Source organism: Dioscorea cayenensis, chromosome 11 (assembly GCF_009730915.1).
Source record: "Dioscorea cayenensis subsp. rotundata cultivar TDr96_F1 chromosome 11, TDr96_F1_v2_PseudoChromosome.rev07_lg8_w22 25.fasta, whole genome shotgun sequence".
Lineage (NCBI taxonomy): Eukaryota > Viridiplantae > Streptophyta > Magnoliopsida > Dioscoreales > Dioscoreaceae > Dioscorea > Dioscorea cayenensis.
The window spans coordinates 7,370,433-7,387,065 of record NC_052481.1 but is presented as its reverse complement, the minus strand read 5'-3'; the positions used below and the strand labels follow the sequence as shown (position 1 = coordinate 7,387,065).

At 37.1% G+C, this 16,633-nt stretch overlaps 1 protein-coding gene and 1 long non-coding RNA gene across 2 annotated transcripts; both read right to left on the bottom strand.

Moving 5' to 3' along the window:
* Positions 1 to 7,805: 7,805 nt before the first annotated feature.
* LOC120271582 (suppressor of Mek1-like) lies at positions 7,806 to 9,729 on the bottom strand. Its single transcript, XM_039278261.1, has 6 exons — positions 9,717 to 9,729; positions 9,519 to 9,586; positions 9,372 to 9,440; positions 9,212 to 9,289; positions 9,036 to 9,131; positions 7,806 to 8,260 (listed from the first exon to the last, which is right to left on the bottom strand). The coding sequence occupies exons 1-6, from the start codon at positions 9,727 to 9,729 to the stop codon at positions 8,201 to 8,203; spliced, it is 384 nt and encodes a 127-aa protein (XP_039134195.1). The 3' UTR covers positions 7,806 to 8,200.
* Positions 9,730 to 12,442: 2,713 nt separating this feature from the next.
* LOC120271490 lies at positions 12,443 to 13,445 on the bottom strand. The gene is made up of 3 exons (XR_005540045.1): positions 13,421 to 13,445; positions 13,198 to 13,258; positions 12,443 to 12,540 (listed from the first exon to the last, which is right to left on the bottom strand). It is a non-coding gene; the product is annotated as an uncharacterized LOC120271490 (long non-coding RNA).
* Between the last annotated feature and the right edge of the window lie 3,188 nt (positions 13,446 to 16,633).

Genomic DNA, 16,633 nt, shown 5'->3' with positions numbered 1-16,633 from the left:
GCCCCTGTGGCTTCTCTTTCCACCCAAAAAAATTTGCTAAGTGTTCCACACGCCCCTATGTAAATTCCACACGGGCGTGTGGATACTCACAGGAGTACTCACAGGGGCACTCATATGCCCCTATAACTTCTCGGGATGGAGGAGAACTCTCTGCAGAGATTCACACTGGTGTGTGGAAATTACCCACGCCCGTGTGTAGTTCACAGGGTCATCCATAGGGGCATTCACATGCCCCTATGTCTTCTCGGGATGGAGTCTGAGACTCTGCAGAGAAACACACGGCCATGTGGAAATTACCCACAGTGTGTGACCATCACAAGGTCATTCACAGGGGCAGGCACACACCCTGTGTCCTCTAGGGATGAGCTTTAAACGAAAACACACGCCCGTGTGCTTCTCCGGATGACTTAGAAAAAATTACAGATTCTGTAGAAAAATTTCTACACAATTACAAACGCTCAGAGCCTGCTTATACTATGAATAACTGACCAGAAAATCATGGAAAACATGCTCAAACGACCAAGAGACTTCGCCAATCACAATTAAGCACACTAAAACTCAATAATCATTGAGGAAAACGCAGCAATAGCATGTAAAAATCAAGACACTAACAATAAAGCTCTTATTCATCCAAGTACTAAACTAAACCCTAGAAAAATAGTAAAGATTTGGGTTGCCTCCCAAGAAACGCTTGTTTAATGTCAGTAAGCTTGAGTACCTCTTCTTACCTCACGAGGGCTCATGGAGAAAGAATACTTCCTTGTCATCGCTACTCACCTTTCCTCCAAAGTATGGTTTTAGCCGGTGTCAGTTCACCTTGAATGTACCCTTCTCTGGATGAGTGATTTCAATGGCCCCATGGGATGATACTTCGGTTACAATATAAGGCCCAAACCATCTAGACTTGAGCTTCCCCGGAAATAGTCATAGGCGAGAATTAAACAACAACACTTGATCACCAACTTTAAATTCTTTTGAATTCTTGATATGCTTGTCATGCCACTTCCGAATCCTTTCCTTGTAAATCCTCGCATTCTCATATGCCTTCATCCTCCATTCATCCAACTCATTGAGATGAAGCATTCTTTGTTCCCCCGCTTTCCTCAAATCAAAGTTCATGGCCTTGATGACCCAATAGGCTTTATGCTCAAGCTCCACAGGTAAATTACATGAATTTCCATATACCAAATTATAGGGAGTGGTCCCTATCGGAGTTTTATATGTCATTTGGTGAGCCCAAAGTGTGTCATCTAAGTGTTCTGACCAATCCCGCTTTCCTTTTGCCATAGACTTTGTTAAGATTCTCTTGAGCTCTCTGTTTGTGACTTCCACTTGACCACTTGTCTGCCAGTGATAGGGTGTAGCAATACGATGGTGTGCTCCATAGCGCTTCAACATTTTTCAATTTGAGTGTTGCAGAAATGAGTTCCTCGATCACTAATGATAATTCGTGGGATTCCAAATCGAGTGAACAACCTCTTCAGAAATTTAACCACGGTTCGAGCATTATTAGTAGGTAGAGCTTGAGCCTCCACTAATTTAGAAACATAATCAACTGCCACCAGAATATATTGATTACCATTGGATTTTGGAAATGGTCCCATGAAATCAATACCCCACACATCAAACACCTCACAAAATTGCATCGGATTTTGAGGCATTTCATCTAGACGTGATAGATTTCAGGCCCTCTAACAATTGTCGCATCAAAAAACAAACTGATGTGCATCCTAAAATAAAGTCAGCCAATAAAATCTGGCGGCCAAGGCTTTTTAAGTAATTCAGCTTGAAGGATAATGCCCCCCACCGATCCGGAGTGACAATGTGCAAGGATGTCCCAACCTTCTTCCCATGATACACACCTTTGGACAACATGATCCGCACAAATGTGAAACAAGTATGGATCATCCCAAAAGTAGTTTTTAAATCATTGAAAAACTTCTTCTTTTGTTGGAAGGTGAGTCACTGCTTAAGTACTTTCCCCAATAAGTAGTTTGCAAAATCCACAAACCATGGAGTATCCTCCGATTCTGAACTCTGGACTGCATACAAGTGCTCCTCGGAAAAGAAATCGTTCATTTCTTTGATTGATGACTCTTGACCTTCACAACCTTCCAATCGAGATAAATGGTCGGCAACTACATTTTTGGTCCCTCTCTTATCTTGTATCTCCATATCAAACTCTTACAACAATAGGATCTAACCAATCAACCTTGGTTTCTCATCAGCCTTATTCATGAGATAACGGAGTGCCGAGTGATCTGTAAATACGGTGACCCTAGATAAGATGAGGTATGGCCTGAACTTGTCAAAAGCAAACATCATTGCTAATAATTATATCTCTGTAGTTGTATAGCTTTCTTGAACACTCGCGAGAGTCTTACTAGCATAAAAAATTGGTTAGAACTATTTTCCTTTCCTCTACCCCAAAACTGCTCCAATAGTGTAGTCACTAGCACCACACATGAGCTCGAAGGGTCCATTCTAATCCCGCGTGATCAAAATCGGTGTTTGCACTAATTTTTCTTTCAACAGATTGAAAGCAATTAAACAATCATTCCTAAAATCAAAGGGAGCATCTTTTTCAAGAAGTTTTGTCAACGGTTGAGTGATCTTTGAGAAGTCCTTGATGAACCTCCTATAGAAGCCTGCATGCCCCAAGAAACTATGAAGTCCTTTCACATTTGTAGGTGGGGGAAGTTTGACTATGACTTCAATCTTCACCTTGTCTACCTCCATTCCTACTTGGGAAATCTTATGAAGAGGGCAATGCCCTCTTGGACCATGAAGTGACACTTTTCCCAATTAAGAACAAGATTTATTTCCTCACATCTCACCAATACTCTCTCCAAGTTCCTTAAGAAAATGTCGAAAGAATCTCCAAATACCGAGAAATCATCCATGAATACCTCTATGATATCATCTAGGAGATCATCAAAAATGGCCTTCATGCAGCGCTGAAATTTCACCTGTGCATTGCACAACTCGAAACACATTCTTTGATAAGCAAAGATCCCGTAGGGGCAAGTAAATGTTATTTTTTCTTGATCCACTAGGGCAATAGAAATATGGAAGTATCCTGACATACCATCAAGGAAACAATAAAAATGATGTCCGGCCAGTCGTTCCAACATCCTATCAATAAACGGCAACAGAAAATAATACTTTTGAGTCGCATTATTCAACCTCCTGTAATCAATGCATACACACCACATTGTGACCGTTCTGGTTGGGATCAACTCATTCCTTTCATTTCTCACCATTGTCATTCCTCTTCTTTTTCAGAACTACTTGAGTTGGACTCACCCAAGTACTGTCGGAGATGGGGTATATAATTCCTACATCCAACAATTTCACCACCTCTGCCTTAACAATTTCCTTCATGTTCGGGTTCAATCTTCTCTGTGGTTGAATCACAAACTTGTAATTATCCTCTATTAAGATTTTATGAGTGTAAAATTAAGAGTTGGTGGCTTTTATGTTAGAAATCTTCCAAGCAATGGCAGATTTATGTCTCTTTAACATGCTCACAAGCTTGTCCTTCTGATCTGCTGAGAGATGTGAAGCTACAATAACAGGGAGCTTTGATCTCTCCATCAGAAAAGCATATTCCAAATGTCCCGGCAAAGTCTTAAGCTCTGATAAGTGCTTGAGTGAACATGTTTTTATACGTGTTTTACATGTATTGAGCATCATTTTATATGTGGTTTATGTCTCATATCGTGTATTGGGTGTTCTTTTATGCATATAGGTTGTGAATGCATTAGAAATGCAAAAGGAAGTATAGATAGGCTACTAAGGAACTATGTTGAGAGTTCTTACACAAATCAAGGGCACAAAGGCAGTCACATCTTCACATTCCTTCCCTTTCTGAGGATTTCAAGATCTTTCAAGTTGCGTCGATGAAGAAAAGTCTTATAGCCTACCACATAATCGTGTGCTCGATTATGTGGCCTCAAGAGAAGAATGTTTGGATCGTGTTTATGGAAATCATTGTAGCAAAGCACTATAGCAATTTTACTGTAGCAGTAATGTAGCAAAATTACTGTTCACGCGCCCATGTGGAAATTCCTGCAGCCCACATGGGCGCATGAGGGCATGTGATAGACTCGATTTGGAGATATAAATATGCCTTTTGCCCTATTTTTCAGGGTCTTTTTGCGGAGCTTTTTGCGAGCGCTTTCGAGGCAATGCGGCTAGGGTTAAGAAGAAGATCTTTGGTAACTTTAGAGGAAATCCATCACCAACTTTGATCAATCTTTTCTCTGTCATAGCAAGAGGAAGCCACTGGCGACCTAGCTTCGGAGGAGGTTTCTTCAAGACGGTGGACTACTCATCAAGGCCACTCCCCATGAATTCAAGAGGGTTTTCCTTCATGGTTTTCATTGCTTTTCATTGTATTAGACATTATCTTGTAACTTTCCTCATGGAGGGCTAAACCCTAGTGGGTAAGAGGGCATGTGAACCTGACAAGATCCCCTTGCGTATATCCCGTAAGTGCACGGGTTTATCGAAGTAATAATCCCAGGTGAGCAGGTATCGAATCCACAGGGAGTAGGGAATAAAAATACTTAATTCGATTCTTAGCTATGCAAAAGATCAATTATGATGAGTGTGATAATGATTCAATTCTCAACAATAAAAGCAACAAGTAAGAGAGCAAAAGTAAAGAAGAGGGGTAAGGCAATCGATAAAGATGGGGTACCCGGATAATGCTCCGCCTAGGATAATTGTTTCAAATGCAAGAACCCTCTATTATGCTTCCTAATCAATGCAATGGTGAGTGGTGGAAATCCTTAATTACATAGTCTCAAATCTAAGGTCAACTATGCCTAACTCTATACATGTCCCAGAGGAGAAATCGAACAATCTCAACACCTCGCAATCGCATAGAGTTGCAATGAACTCTAGGGATTCCAAGTGATAAATCTCTTCCTTATTATAGACCTAACCCTTTGGTCCAGGTGGAAGGTCCCTAACCACAATTGAGCCCTAGATACTAAGATCACCTCAACGCTTCACTCCGTTGCACACGCAACTAAGCCCCAGCGGAAGTTCATCCCTTAGACCATTCACTTTATTATAGTCGCAAAGAACTCGAGGAACGGAGGTAGAATCTATCACGCCGGAGGGGAAAGGGGACACTCCTGTACCTCTCGACTCACCCTCTCAACCCTCTCCAACCTAGCTTTGTCTAACGCTCGTGGTGTGTCACTCACTCACATGGTTACCAACAAGAACTCTCAACCCTAGTGTCACTCTTGGGGAAATCTTCATACAATCAAGCATTCAAGGTTGGAACTCACAATAAACATCAATTTATTGAAAGCATAATAAAGAGGTTCAAAGAAACAAATACAATCTAGGGTTCACAATACCCGAGTACCCACTAGGGGTTTAGCTCTCCATGGAGCTAAGTACAATCAAAGAAATAGAATGTAAAAGCAATGAATCCATAAAGAAACCCCCTCGATAGTCGTGTCGATGGTCTTGTGGAAAGTCCTCTACTCGTCGTCCAAGGATTCCCTCGTCCGGTATAGGATACGCCTCGACAGAAGCTCCCTTACCAACCTTCTTCCTAAGGAATGACGATGTCGAAGCCGTAGAACCTCTCCAAAACATTGGCCAATATCCCTCGAAACCCTAGCCGAAGCCCTCTCTCAAGTTGGGGAAAAGATGGAGAAAAGAATACTAAAATTGGGGCTGATTCGGCTTTTAAATAAGGCTGGAATCGGGCAACGACACGGGTGTGGATGCTTCACGCGCCCATGGGGAATTTCCACATGGGCGTGGATAATTTCCACACGCCCGTGTGGATCCTCTAAACTCCTGTTTTCTCGGCCGACTGTGAACAGTGCTGCTACAGTACTTTCTACCATGTTGCTGCTGTGCTCTACTACAGTATCCGACTTGAATAACTTCCCGAATCCAAACTTTCATCAGAGTAACGTAAATGGGCACACGTTCACGTCGTGGATCACTTGCATCTTCAATGATAGGCACGTTGGTGAAGCTCTTGTTCTAAGTGCATAAGTCGGAATGCCCGAGTGTGACTGCCTTTGTGCCCCTCCAAATGGATGTGCTAACTCGAATACGAGGAGATTGGCACACACTCTAGAACCTCACATCGACCTATGTCTTCGCGTTTGAACCTTAGCAAGATTTCCTCCAAAATCGGTGCATTGTAATCCACATTGGCTTCTTTCCTTCATACTTGGCCTCACAACCCTACCTGCATAAAAGTAACATAAAAACACATATATATTAGTGTAAAAACCTGAGAAAAGTAATGCTCAACATAAGGAATGAACGCTTCTTTCCTTCAAGAACTTATCACAACCCTAGGATCTTTTATTTGTATTGATTTGCTTTTGTCTCTAGTTAATCTGAGTTAATTTGAGTTTCAACCTCGTGATTTCATTGGTTACATGTGTTGTTGATCCTTGTGATTGATTTACATTGCTTTTTGTGTTACTTTCAAGGTCCTGTATACATAATTCTGGTGGTCCTAAAGTGTTTGGGTCTATACCTGATCTGGCTCAAGTAGACCCGTAGGTCGACATGGAGCTCTGAGTACGATGTGTGGGTGAACTCCACGTCTATTAACCCTATCCTCAAGGAAACATACATATAGGACATCAAGTGCTCCTCCCCGAAAATCTTGAAACTGATCGCCTCCTGATCCCCCAGGCTTATGATGGTGCGGTCAAGCTAAAAAAAGCTCATGACCTCCATCATGAGCTCCTAGTAAGTCGGCTCATCGATGCTGAAGAATTGAACCCAGCATTAGATAGAAATAAGATCTAGTACCTCATTGGCGAGACCTATGCGCTCAAGTGTCAGCCAGTCTATTTAACGATCCTCAATGAACCTCTGATCTAAGAGCCTCCTGTAGCGAGCATGGTGTTTGGGATCCCCGAACTGTGGTACTATTGGACGAGAAGGATCTCCAGCCATCTTGTTCTTCTCAGGTTCTACTTGTGGACCACTGGTAGTTCTCATGACGGACTTACAACAGGCAGACAACGCCATTGTGGCTTATCTATCCTATGGTTTAGTGTTTAAACACAACGGTCATCACAACGGCCATTGTTCATCTAGGAACGACAGTTGTGATGCCCGACCATAGTGAAACATTTTTACCCAACAGCATATTTTGATTGAAATTTACATAAAAACGTTCACCAAGCATCATTAAACTATTTCATGCTATTTAAGCGTAATAAAATTAAGATTCAAAAGGTTTGGATGGGTTCTTATTGAATCAGCCAAAAAGAAAAGTTTCTTCTATGTGAAAATGACTAGATGTCACTACACCAAAAGAGTGCTTTTGAGGCGGTTTTCAAGCCCTATAGAGGCGGTTTTAACCGCCTCTATAGCTATAGCGTTGGTTATTTCACCCGCCTCTAAACCGCCTTGTATCAAGCCGGCTCTATACTTTAAAGCCGGTTTGTACCAACCGTTGGGGTAAATTTTATCTACTGAAACGGTTTTTAATAACAAGGATAGAGGCAGTTTTAACCACCTCCATAGCTAATGATTTCTCATACCTTACAAATGACTTTAGAGGTGGTTATAACCGCCTCTATAGCTAATGAATTCTCATACCTTTACCAATGGCTATAGAGACGGTCATAACCGCCTCTATAGCTAATGATTTCTTTTGCCCTTATCAATAATTTAGAGATGTTTATAACCGCCTCTAAAACTATTATTTTTTTCACATATTCATATTTTAGAGGTGGTTATATCCACCTTTAAATTTATTCATTAATTAAATTAAATTTTAATTTATTTCCTACTAATAATAAATAAATTTATTTCACTTATACATCAAAAACATAATCTTTCAATACATTCATGTATAAGGTGAGCTGATATATATAGCTCACCATGATTCATCTGAGTTTCAAAAAGTAGGCAACATAGACAAAGCAAAAATAACCAGTATAAGGTGAGTTATTCTTTAATTTGGCAGGCCACCAGAACTTGATATATGATGGTAATTTAAAGTATTTTGTCAACATGAAGCAGACCCAAAATATACAAAGCAGGGCATCAAACAAGATTAGAACGGCCTGCCTCTAGCTTTCCATTCCCAGTTTTTCAAGCATGGCTCCATGTACAAGATAACTTGAGAAGCAGCAGGAGAAACCCTACTGTCAGACCTTGATGAAGGTTTTAGCCAATTAAATATGTATCAAGGTACAGTACGACCATAGCACATTGATGCAAGGTACAAGTTCTTAGCCCATTTGTCCTGCAAATCATCAGGGAAAACAACACACGAGAATCAGCCCAAGTATGATCAGCTGGTTTGGTTAAAGTTGAGAGGGTTTCAATCGAATCTGAATAATTAGAAAGTCTGCTTAATATCCAAAAAGAACACCATTGCACATTGGAAAGAATCCTTTTAGAGATTATATATCATGCAAATCATCTTTATTACTTTATTAATACATCATCTCTTTTACACATTAATGAATGATCATTCATGCATCCTTCTAGGAAGGTCAAACAAGAGATCCAAAGTCCAAACAAAGCCAAGGATCTTATCTCTGATGTCAATCATCTCCACAGTCAAATGGCACAATTAATTAGCAATTTTGCAACAACAAGCTTCTCCCAAATAAAAAAAATTAAACTAATCAAAGCCAATTACAAACAACCATTCTAGATTCTCTCAAATCTTTTCCAACTTGAAAGGAATATCCAAATCTTGTGAACTAATGTATGAACTCACGTGGATAAAAAGAAACCTCACAAGAACAACCAAAAATAAGAAAGAGAAAAGGTAAAGAAAAAAATTAAAGTTGCAAAGAGATGTCTCTTTAATAAATCCAAAGTTAAGCATGCTAGGAAAGAACCAATTAAAAAGCATCAAAAAAACTTTTATTGAATTTAACAAGGCTAATGTCTAACGATAACATATCATGTGCAAGATTTAAAAAAACATGGCGAAGGCAACATACAAGGAAGACAAATGCTTTACAGGTTTGCTAACAGAAGAAAAGTACAAGTGAAAATAAAGTTACCAAGTTCCTCTTTGATTCATCAGATATGGAAGGCGATTTCATCCTTGCAAATAATTCTTGAATAAAGGAAGTATCATCTTTTAGCAACAAAACAACCTGTATCAAATACAGTATCACAGGATGATGATAACATCAACCTAGATTAAAATGTACAACATTAAAACTATGATCCTCACAGTAGCATTATTTGCTGGAATGATGGCACTGGGACTTGCAATAGTTACCTCATCCAATACTCCTGGCAAAATAACATCCTGACAAATCAGAAAGAACCCATGACATAAGCATAAAGAAAATGACCATGGTCAAAATATTCATGAAGGTAAACCTTCTCACTTTTATATAAACAATTCGATAGGTTTGATGAATTTCTGACAATACCAAAGGATATTTAATAGTGATAGCCTGCAAAAAAATTCAACTCTCCAAGTATCAAATATAGAGTAAATTATAGATTTACATGTATCAAGGAAAGAAAATTACCTCCTTATAAATCACATGCTCCTTTAAGAAAGACAGATGATTTTGCACTGGAGGTATGTCACGATAATCTGTATAAACAAGTCAAGGAGAAGTGAGTAACTAATCAGCATGATACACTAAAAGAATACAAAAATGACACCACACAATCTGCCCCACAAAATCCTGGAAGTGTAAAATTTAAATCTACTTTGAACCTACACATTCCTGGCATGGCAGATAAGGCAAATCGCGTAACTCACAAGAAGTGTTTTCCTTGTAAAATCACAAAATATGATCAGGCACTATTTTGACATAAATTTTCCGAGTCAAAACTTGAGATTCTGAAGTTGTATACAAGATACACTAGGGTGGCTTCCTACACACTAGCATAATGATGCTAACAAGGCCATCAAATAGTCATAAAGGCTAACAGAAACTACTCTATTAGAATCCAATCACTGTTATTGCATCAACTAAAAGCAGCACCATCTCTCTAATGATGCCAATTGGAAACCAATATTTATGACTACATCTGCAAAAATGGAGAAACATCACTTCTAAATATCTCTAACTAACAGCATATTAAATATTAGAGAAGAGATGCGAGATGCACATCTTGTGGACATTTGAACCTCAACTATTCTCAAGTGAAACATCTATGTTGAATTCTAAATCAAAATGATTTCCAGTTTCTTATAGTGGTGCCTATTTTCCCATTAAAAAAGCCTATATTGAAACATGGACAAATTATATTGTCATAAATGTAGTCAAAATTTATGCTCACAAAAATATTTTGCACATGCATGGGTATAAAACCATCATATTGCAATAAATAAAATAGAATCACTCTCAGGAAAAAAAAATTCAATAAAAAATTTTATCCTCCACATTGCTTAATTTAATGAAGGCCATGTATTATAGAAAGTTGGGTATTATATCATGAGCTTTGTCAAGGTCAAAAGCATAAGCTTCCAAAACATATATTTTTGGAAATAATTTACCTTGACATTATAGTATGGAAGACCAACGTTACATTTTTACCAAACTTTACCATTCTTCAAAGGTAACCACAAAATGCCCTGATTAAGATAATATTGAAGAAGTGATACCAATGATATCTTCAATAAGGTTAAGTCGGGATTAATCTAATTACAAAAAGCATAAGGAAGCATCTGGCCTAGCTTAACAACCTGAAGAATTATTCGCACATCTTAATACATCTCCACTAAAACTTTAGGCAATAGTAACAAAAAAAAAGAAACATACATTCAAGAGAACCAAGAATATCCAAAATGAATTCATCGCCAAAAATTCTATCAAAAAAATCGTGGGTTGTTGAGAAGAGCGCAAGTGAGAAAAAGCAACATGTCAAAGAACATTGACAATTAGAGCAAAAGATAACCAAAAGCCAATAATGTTGTTGAAAAGCATAAGATAAACTCTTATAGGTCATGCTGACTAATAAAAACTATCGAGTCGGTCCCATTCAAGAATCAATTCAGAATAAGAACATAAAAGCCAATAATGTTAAACCTTTAAAGAACCAAAAATCTTTATCAATCGATGAGCATTAACAATCAACAATCATGAAAGCCACTAGACCAAGCGAGGGTTTACCTTTAAATCACATTGGAGAAAAAAATGAAACTCATTGTGTATACACCAAATCCCAAAAGAACAATGTATTAATTAACACATAGATGACAACTTAAAAGCTTGACTGAACTTTCATGTTTATCGAATGCCTTTCAATTTGAGAAGAAAAACTTAAGCAATAGCACTAATTAAAATCAAGGCAAGGATAAGTGCCATGAGGTTTTCAATTGTCTTCTTTTTATCCTATCATCTTAGTATTTAACCAAAATAAGTATCTAATGTGAATTAATGAGACTCTCGCTACAATATATGAAAACTTGCACATTGTGAATTCCAGATCTCTACGATGTCTAATGGTATAATTAAGAGCCAATATTGAGATTATGCATGCTAATATGACTCATTACCATAAAGGAAGCTTCATCTAAACATGAATCACTATGTTTTTTCAGAGAAAAATAAAGATAAGAACATAAAGATAAAACATACAGCTACAGATGAACCACATAATACCTCTATTATCATAACGCTATTTTAATATAAAATACACATCAAAGGAAGGAATATATTTTCATTCATGAAAGGATCATCTTTCCTCCCACTTATTATATTATATTAGATTTTTTGAAAAGTAGATAGCCATGTTCTAACACAAGTAATAGGGCCACAATCAGAATAATATCAGCTAAATGCAGGGGGTTAAGTTTGATCAAGAAGTCCAACATTTGACCCATCCAAAGAAAGAACAAGGACCTTGCACCTAACACTTATTGGATGAATTAGCATCAAATAACCTGCCCTATGAATTTAATTTTATTATTTCATACTTTTGAGCAATTAAATATGCATCACAATATGGATATTCTCAACTATATAAACTAGACACATGTAGGAACAAACAAAAGGAGTAGTGAGGAACTCTAAAAACTTTCATAAAAGTTCAAAACAAAAAATTTATGAAGCTTTTTTACAAAATGAGAAAACTTCATGGGGTTTTTGAAGAAAAGCCCATAAAGTTTTAAAATAAATTGCAGTCTTAACGAGGGTGTTTATGCAAAATATCACAAATCCATGGCAGTTTTGCAGCTGACACCCTCTAATTAATTAAATTTACACTATGGTTTTCTTTGCATATTAACAAATAATACCTTATCTCACTGTCCAAATGCCTAGCAAGTGCATATGAGCTGGATTCATATTACATGTAAAGGTTCGAGGAGGATGATAATTTATCTCAAAGTTCAATATATGATCGGGTGTCTAATCATTCAAGACATGCATGTTTGAACTTATTATTCAAGAAGAAATTCAATAAGGTCATTAGAAAATGGTGAAGACATGACAAATTGCAAGAAAGCAAAGGAGTACCAATGGACTCCAATTCTTCTTTACCAAGAACCCAACTTTGACTCCTCAACTTGATATGATCTTTCCGGAAGCAACCCAACTACAAAGATAAACAAGGAAACCCACTATAAAAACAAGGCATACTTCAAACTTTTACCAAAATTGATAGAAAAAAATAGGCATCTTAAATTGGTTTTAATGATCACGTATCAGTGACAAAAAGCTGCCATTGAAGTCAACAATATCAACCTACATTCCATAAAAGATGAAGCAAAAACAAATATTAGAGCCCTATTTCAAGAACAATGCATTGAAGTTAATATCTAAGAATGTTATTCATAACTTCTCCATGAAATTAAATAAGCATTTTGTGCCAAATTTTTCTCATGTTTGAAAACTCACAATTGTGTATTAGGAACAATGAACACAAACCATTACCAATTTAGATCAATTCAAGAACCTCTAGACTTCGTACACAACCAATATCAAAGAGTTAGATGATAAGGATGATGTTAAGCAAGTTATTTTTTTCAATAACTTTGCCGGTCTTTTGACAATTTTAATTTGGTTTGCTTAAATTAGTGCTTTTAGATAAAGATTATGAGGCAGCAGGTGAAAGAAAGACATGTACTCATGAAATTCCAATAAAAAAATCCGGCAACACCATCATATAGTTGTTAATAATGGTACGAAAAAATCCACACAGAGATAAGAAAGGAGCAAGCATCTAGCTAATTCTGCGTAATGATGTCCACACCTTCAAAAACTTTCCTGCAATTGCAATCCAACACCATCAAGATTTGAGAGCTTGATTCCACCTAGCAACAACAATAATACATTAAAATGGAACTAATATTGGGAAAAACATTATCTTTCAATACAATGCCACTCGAAACTCAGAATAATTGTTTACAAGCTGAAAGCAAAATCTGATTATTGGTGTCATAAGGTTAGCACAAATACAAATTATATAAATATACCTCAAATGAAAACCTTATAGAGAGATGAATAAATCCTTTGACTGAAACAACGAGGAATGTATTACTTTCAATTTTAGATGAATGCTCGATGGTAATCAAAACACCGCGGAGCATTGTATTTGAAATAGAAACTTTAAGGAATGAAAGGATATAAACATTGAATAAATAGCTAAAGCTAGTGATCTATGGCATAGAAAGAAATTAAAAACAGTTATGGCAATTAGAAGCACAGGAAAACAGCAACTCAAAAAAATTTCTTTCATTTCACAGTGCTATGCAACATAAAAAAGCGAGAAACTAGCAAGAAAACTTGTAAATTTTATCAAAAGACAACTTATTCAGACTCTCTCAAGGATGGAAAAAAAGGACATGGTCAAATTAATGCCGAGCAGCATAGATCACGACCAATACTATACTCAACACCAAATTTTAAGGAAAAAAGCAAATGAGATTAAGAATTGCACACATTACAGAAATGGATCACTGGAATAAATGAATTCAAACTTTCTATTTATTGTGCCAGCAGGAGAAAGGTGACATACAACTTCAAGCCATTAGAACATATAACTTCAGGACTTAAAATTCTATTGACATATCCAGCAGGAGAAAGGTGACATACATCACTAAAGTTCAAGCCTTCCTCCATTTGAACAATTAAGGCAGAAAGCTAATCATCCACAAGTTGTAGCTGAAGTTTCCAACAGAATATGCAATAACTTGATCATCACCAAAGTTAAAATAATAACATTCGACCTATATTCTCCTCTAGAATATGTTATTATGACCCCAACAAAAAATGTATTATGCAAGCATTAAAGTTGAAATACAAACATGGAAATGTAATTTAGAAGTCGAGTCATCTAGTTTTTGATTGCAAGCTCGGGTTTCTTCATTGCTTTCCTTTATCACAAATTATGATAAAATGATATTAGCAATCAATTGCAGAAGAGAAGCGACAGATTTAGGAATCAAGAAGAGTCAACTTCTAAATATCAAATTAAAAGCATATGTGGATGTTAGTAGCAGGTATTCCAAATGATGGGCAAAGTTGGGGGTTTTCTTCAAATTGTTAAATAAGTACAGAAAGAAACCCAATACATGTAAAATATATAATTAACATTTATTAATGAAAATTTATTATGTTAAATTTATGCTTAATTAATAAATGTAAAAGTTAATTGTAAAAATTTGACTAGAAAAATAGGACCACTTATTTTTGGGAATCTAGTATTAGGTTTATTGGTTTTGTTCTTCTCAAATTTCACATATTTTAAGATTTTAAATTCATTTTAAATGTTCATATCTAGAGGTTTAAAAACAAAAATTATCATCTAAGGAACCCTATATATTTTCAGCAAAGAATCAAAGAACCCTAGAATCCCCAAATCTCCATTTTCACAATCACACATAATAATAATAATAATAAATAAAGAAATTGAACATAAAAATGAATCAAAAAGAACAGATGGAGTTCACAAACATTATCATCTAAGGAACCCTATACATTTTCAAAGCAATGAATCAAAGAACCCTAGAATCCCCAAATCGAAGGTAAATTCAAGCAAAAAGGCAACACCAACACGGGATTCAAAAGAAGGTTGTGATGAAAAATCAAAGATCAAGAGATTAGATGGGGTTTTAGGACTGACCGAGAGAACGCAGGAGGGTCTCCAGCAGAGGGAGGTGATCAGAGAGGATATCCAACGGTCTGGATTCCAGCGTTCAATTGCGATGAGATTTGCCGATGAGGAGGTTTTCAGAGAGAGAGAGAGAGAGAGAGAGAGAGAGAGAGAGAGAGAACAGCGAGCTCGAGCTCTGACCCAGTGATCGTGAGATTGATAGAGAAATTGGTAGGAAAAGAAGAGAAGACGAGCTCTCAGTCAGAGACAGTGTTGCGAGAGGATTCCAACAAGATCTCAGTCAGAGGCGGTGTATATCTAGCGGGTGTGAGTGAGTAATTATTTTCCTTTTTTTTATTTTAAATGTAGAAGGGTTTTTCTTAAACCGGTTGTATAGGTTTGTATAATAAAAAATTTCATGGTTAAGGAGGCGGTTTTCTAAAAGCCCCTCTATAAATCCGCTATTAAAAATTAAAAATGGTGTAGTGTGTGTTGCTAAATCAAGTGGAGACATGACCATAGCTTCTCATAATCACTAAACAAATGTTAAAAATGGTTCTTTTGCAATGGCGCCAAAACTTGATACACTCCTTGCATATCCATAAGTGCACTAGTCATACAAGTAGTAATGTGTTCCCAAAATGATCGGGTAGTGGAATCCGCAGGAATTAGTAAAGCTCTTGATACTTTTTTGTTTTCTAATATCTGGCCAGTTCAAAGATTAGATTCAGGTAATTAACACTATTAAAGAATAGAAGAATTGATAATGAAGAAGAGGTAGGGTTTTGGGTTGAAGAGATAGCAGTAGAAAAGAACAGTGCCTCGGGTTTATCCCTTTGACAAATGCAATAACAAAGTAATGATACAAGAGTTTCTTCTTAGACAGTGGTGAACACCTACGAAGGGTTTGATCACATGCATTCTTGCCTAAGGCTCGGAGCAGACTCAACCACTTTCCTGATATATGCCCGAGCTAAATAAGTAGAGATTATCCTCTAGATAATGAATCAATCTAAGGTTGAATAGAAACTTAAAATGCAATGGCAGCCAACGAGGAAAATAGCAACAAAAAATCAATGCACGCATGGCTATCAGTAAGACCCTTATTAAGCTAGCAACATACAAGCATCAAGGCAAGCAACAAATACAAAGATAAGCAAAATGAACAAAAGTAAGACCATAAGAAAACTCAAGAATCAATATCACTAAAATCAAAGCATTAGAAGTCAAAGTTCATAATCCGAGGCACCGAAATGTGGTTAGCCCCTCATAGTCTTATAAACAACCATAGGAAAGCAATAAAAGAAATGGAAATTGTCCATTGGACTCCCTTCTTGCTACAAAATCATATCTGAGAAGGCTTGACAATGGTTATCACCGACCTCCTTTTCCATGCTTTTCTCCACTCAAAATCTGGCTCTGAATGGTGCCAATAACTGCCCTAACCCGTGCCTCCAGAAAGTGATAAGAAGATTTCCTTGAAATCTAAATTTAGGGCTTAAATAACCTTTTCTCGATTGAAGCACACCTGTGATGATGGGTGTGCTAATAACTGTACTGCACTCCTGATCCTGGGGATTAATTTTGGCGTAAA

What these genes read in the sequence shown, in the direction of transcription:
- LOC120271582 (XM_039278261.1), bottom strand. An exon ending in AGCATGTGATTTATAAGGAG is followed by an intron (nt 9,441 to 9,518) that starts GTAATTTTCTTT and finishes ATTTTTTTGCAG; the next exon opens with GCTATCACTATTAAATATCC. An exon ending in ATCGAATTGTTTATATAAAA is followed by an intron (nt 9,290 to 9,371) that starts GTGAGAAGGTTT and finishes CTGATTTGTCAG; the next exon opens with GATGTTATTTTGCCAGGAGT.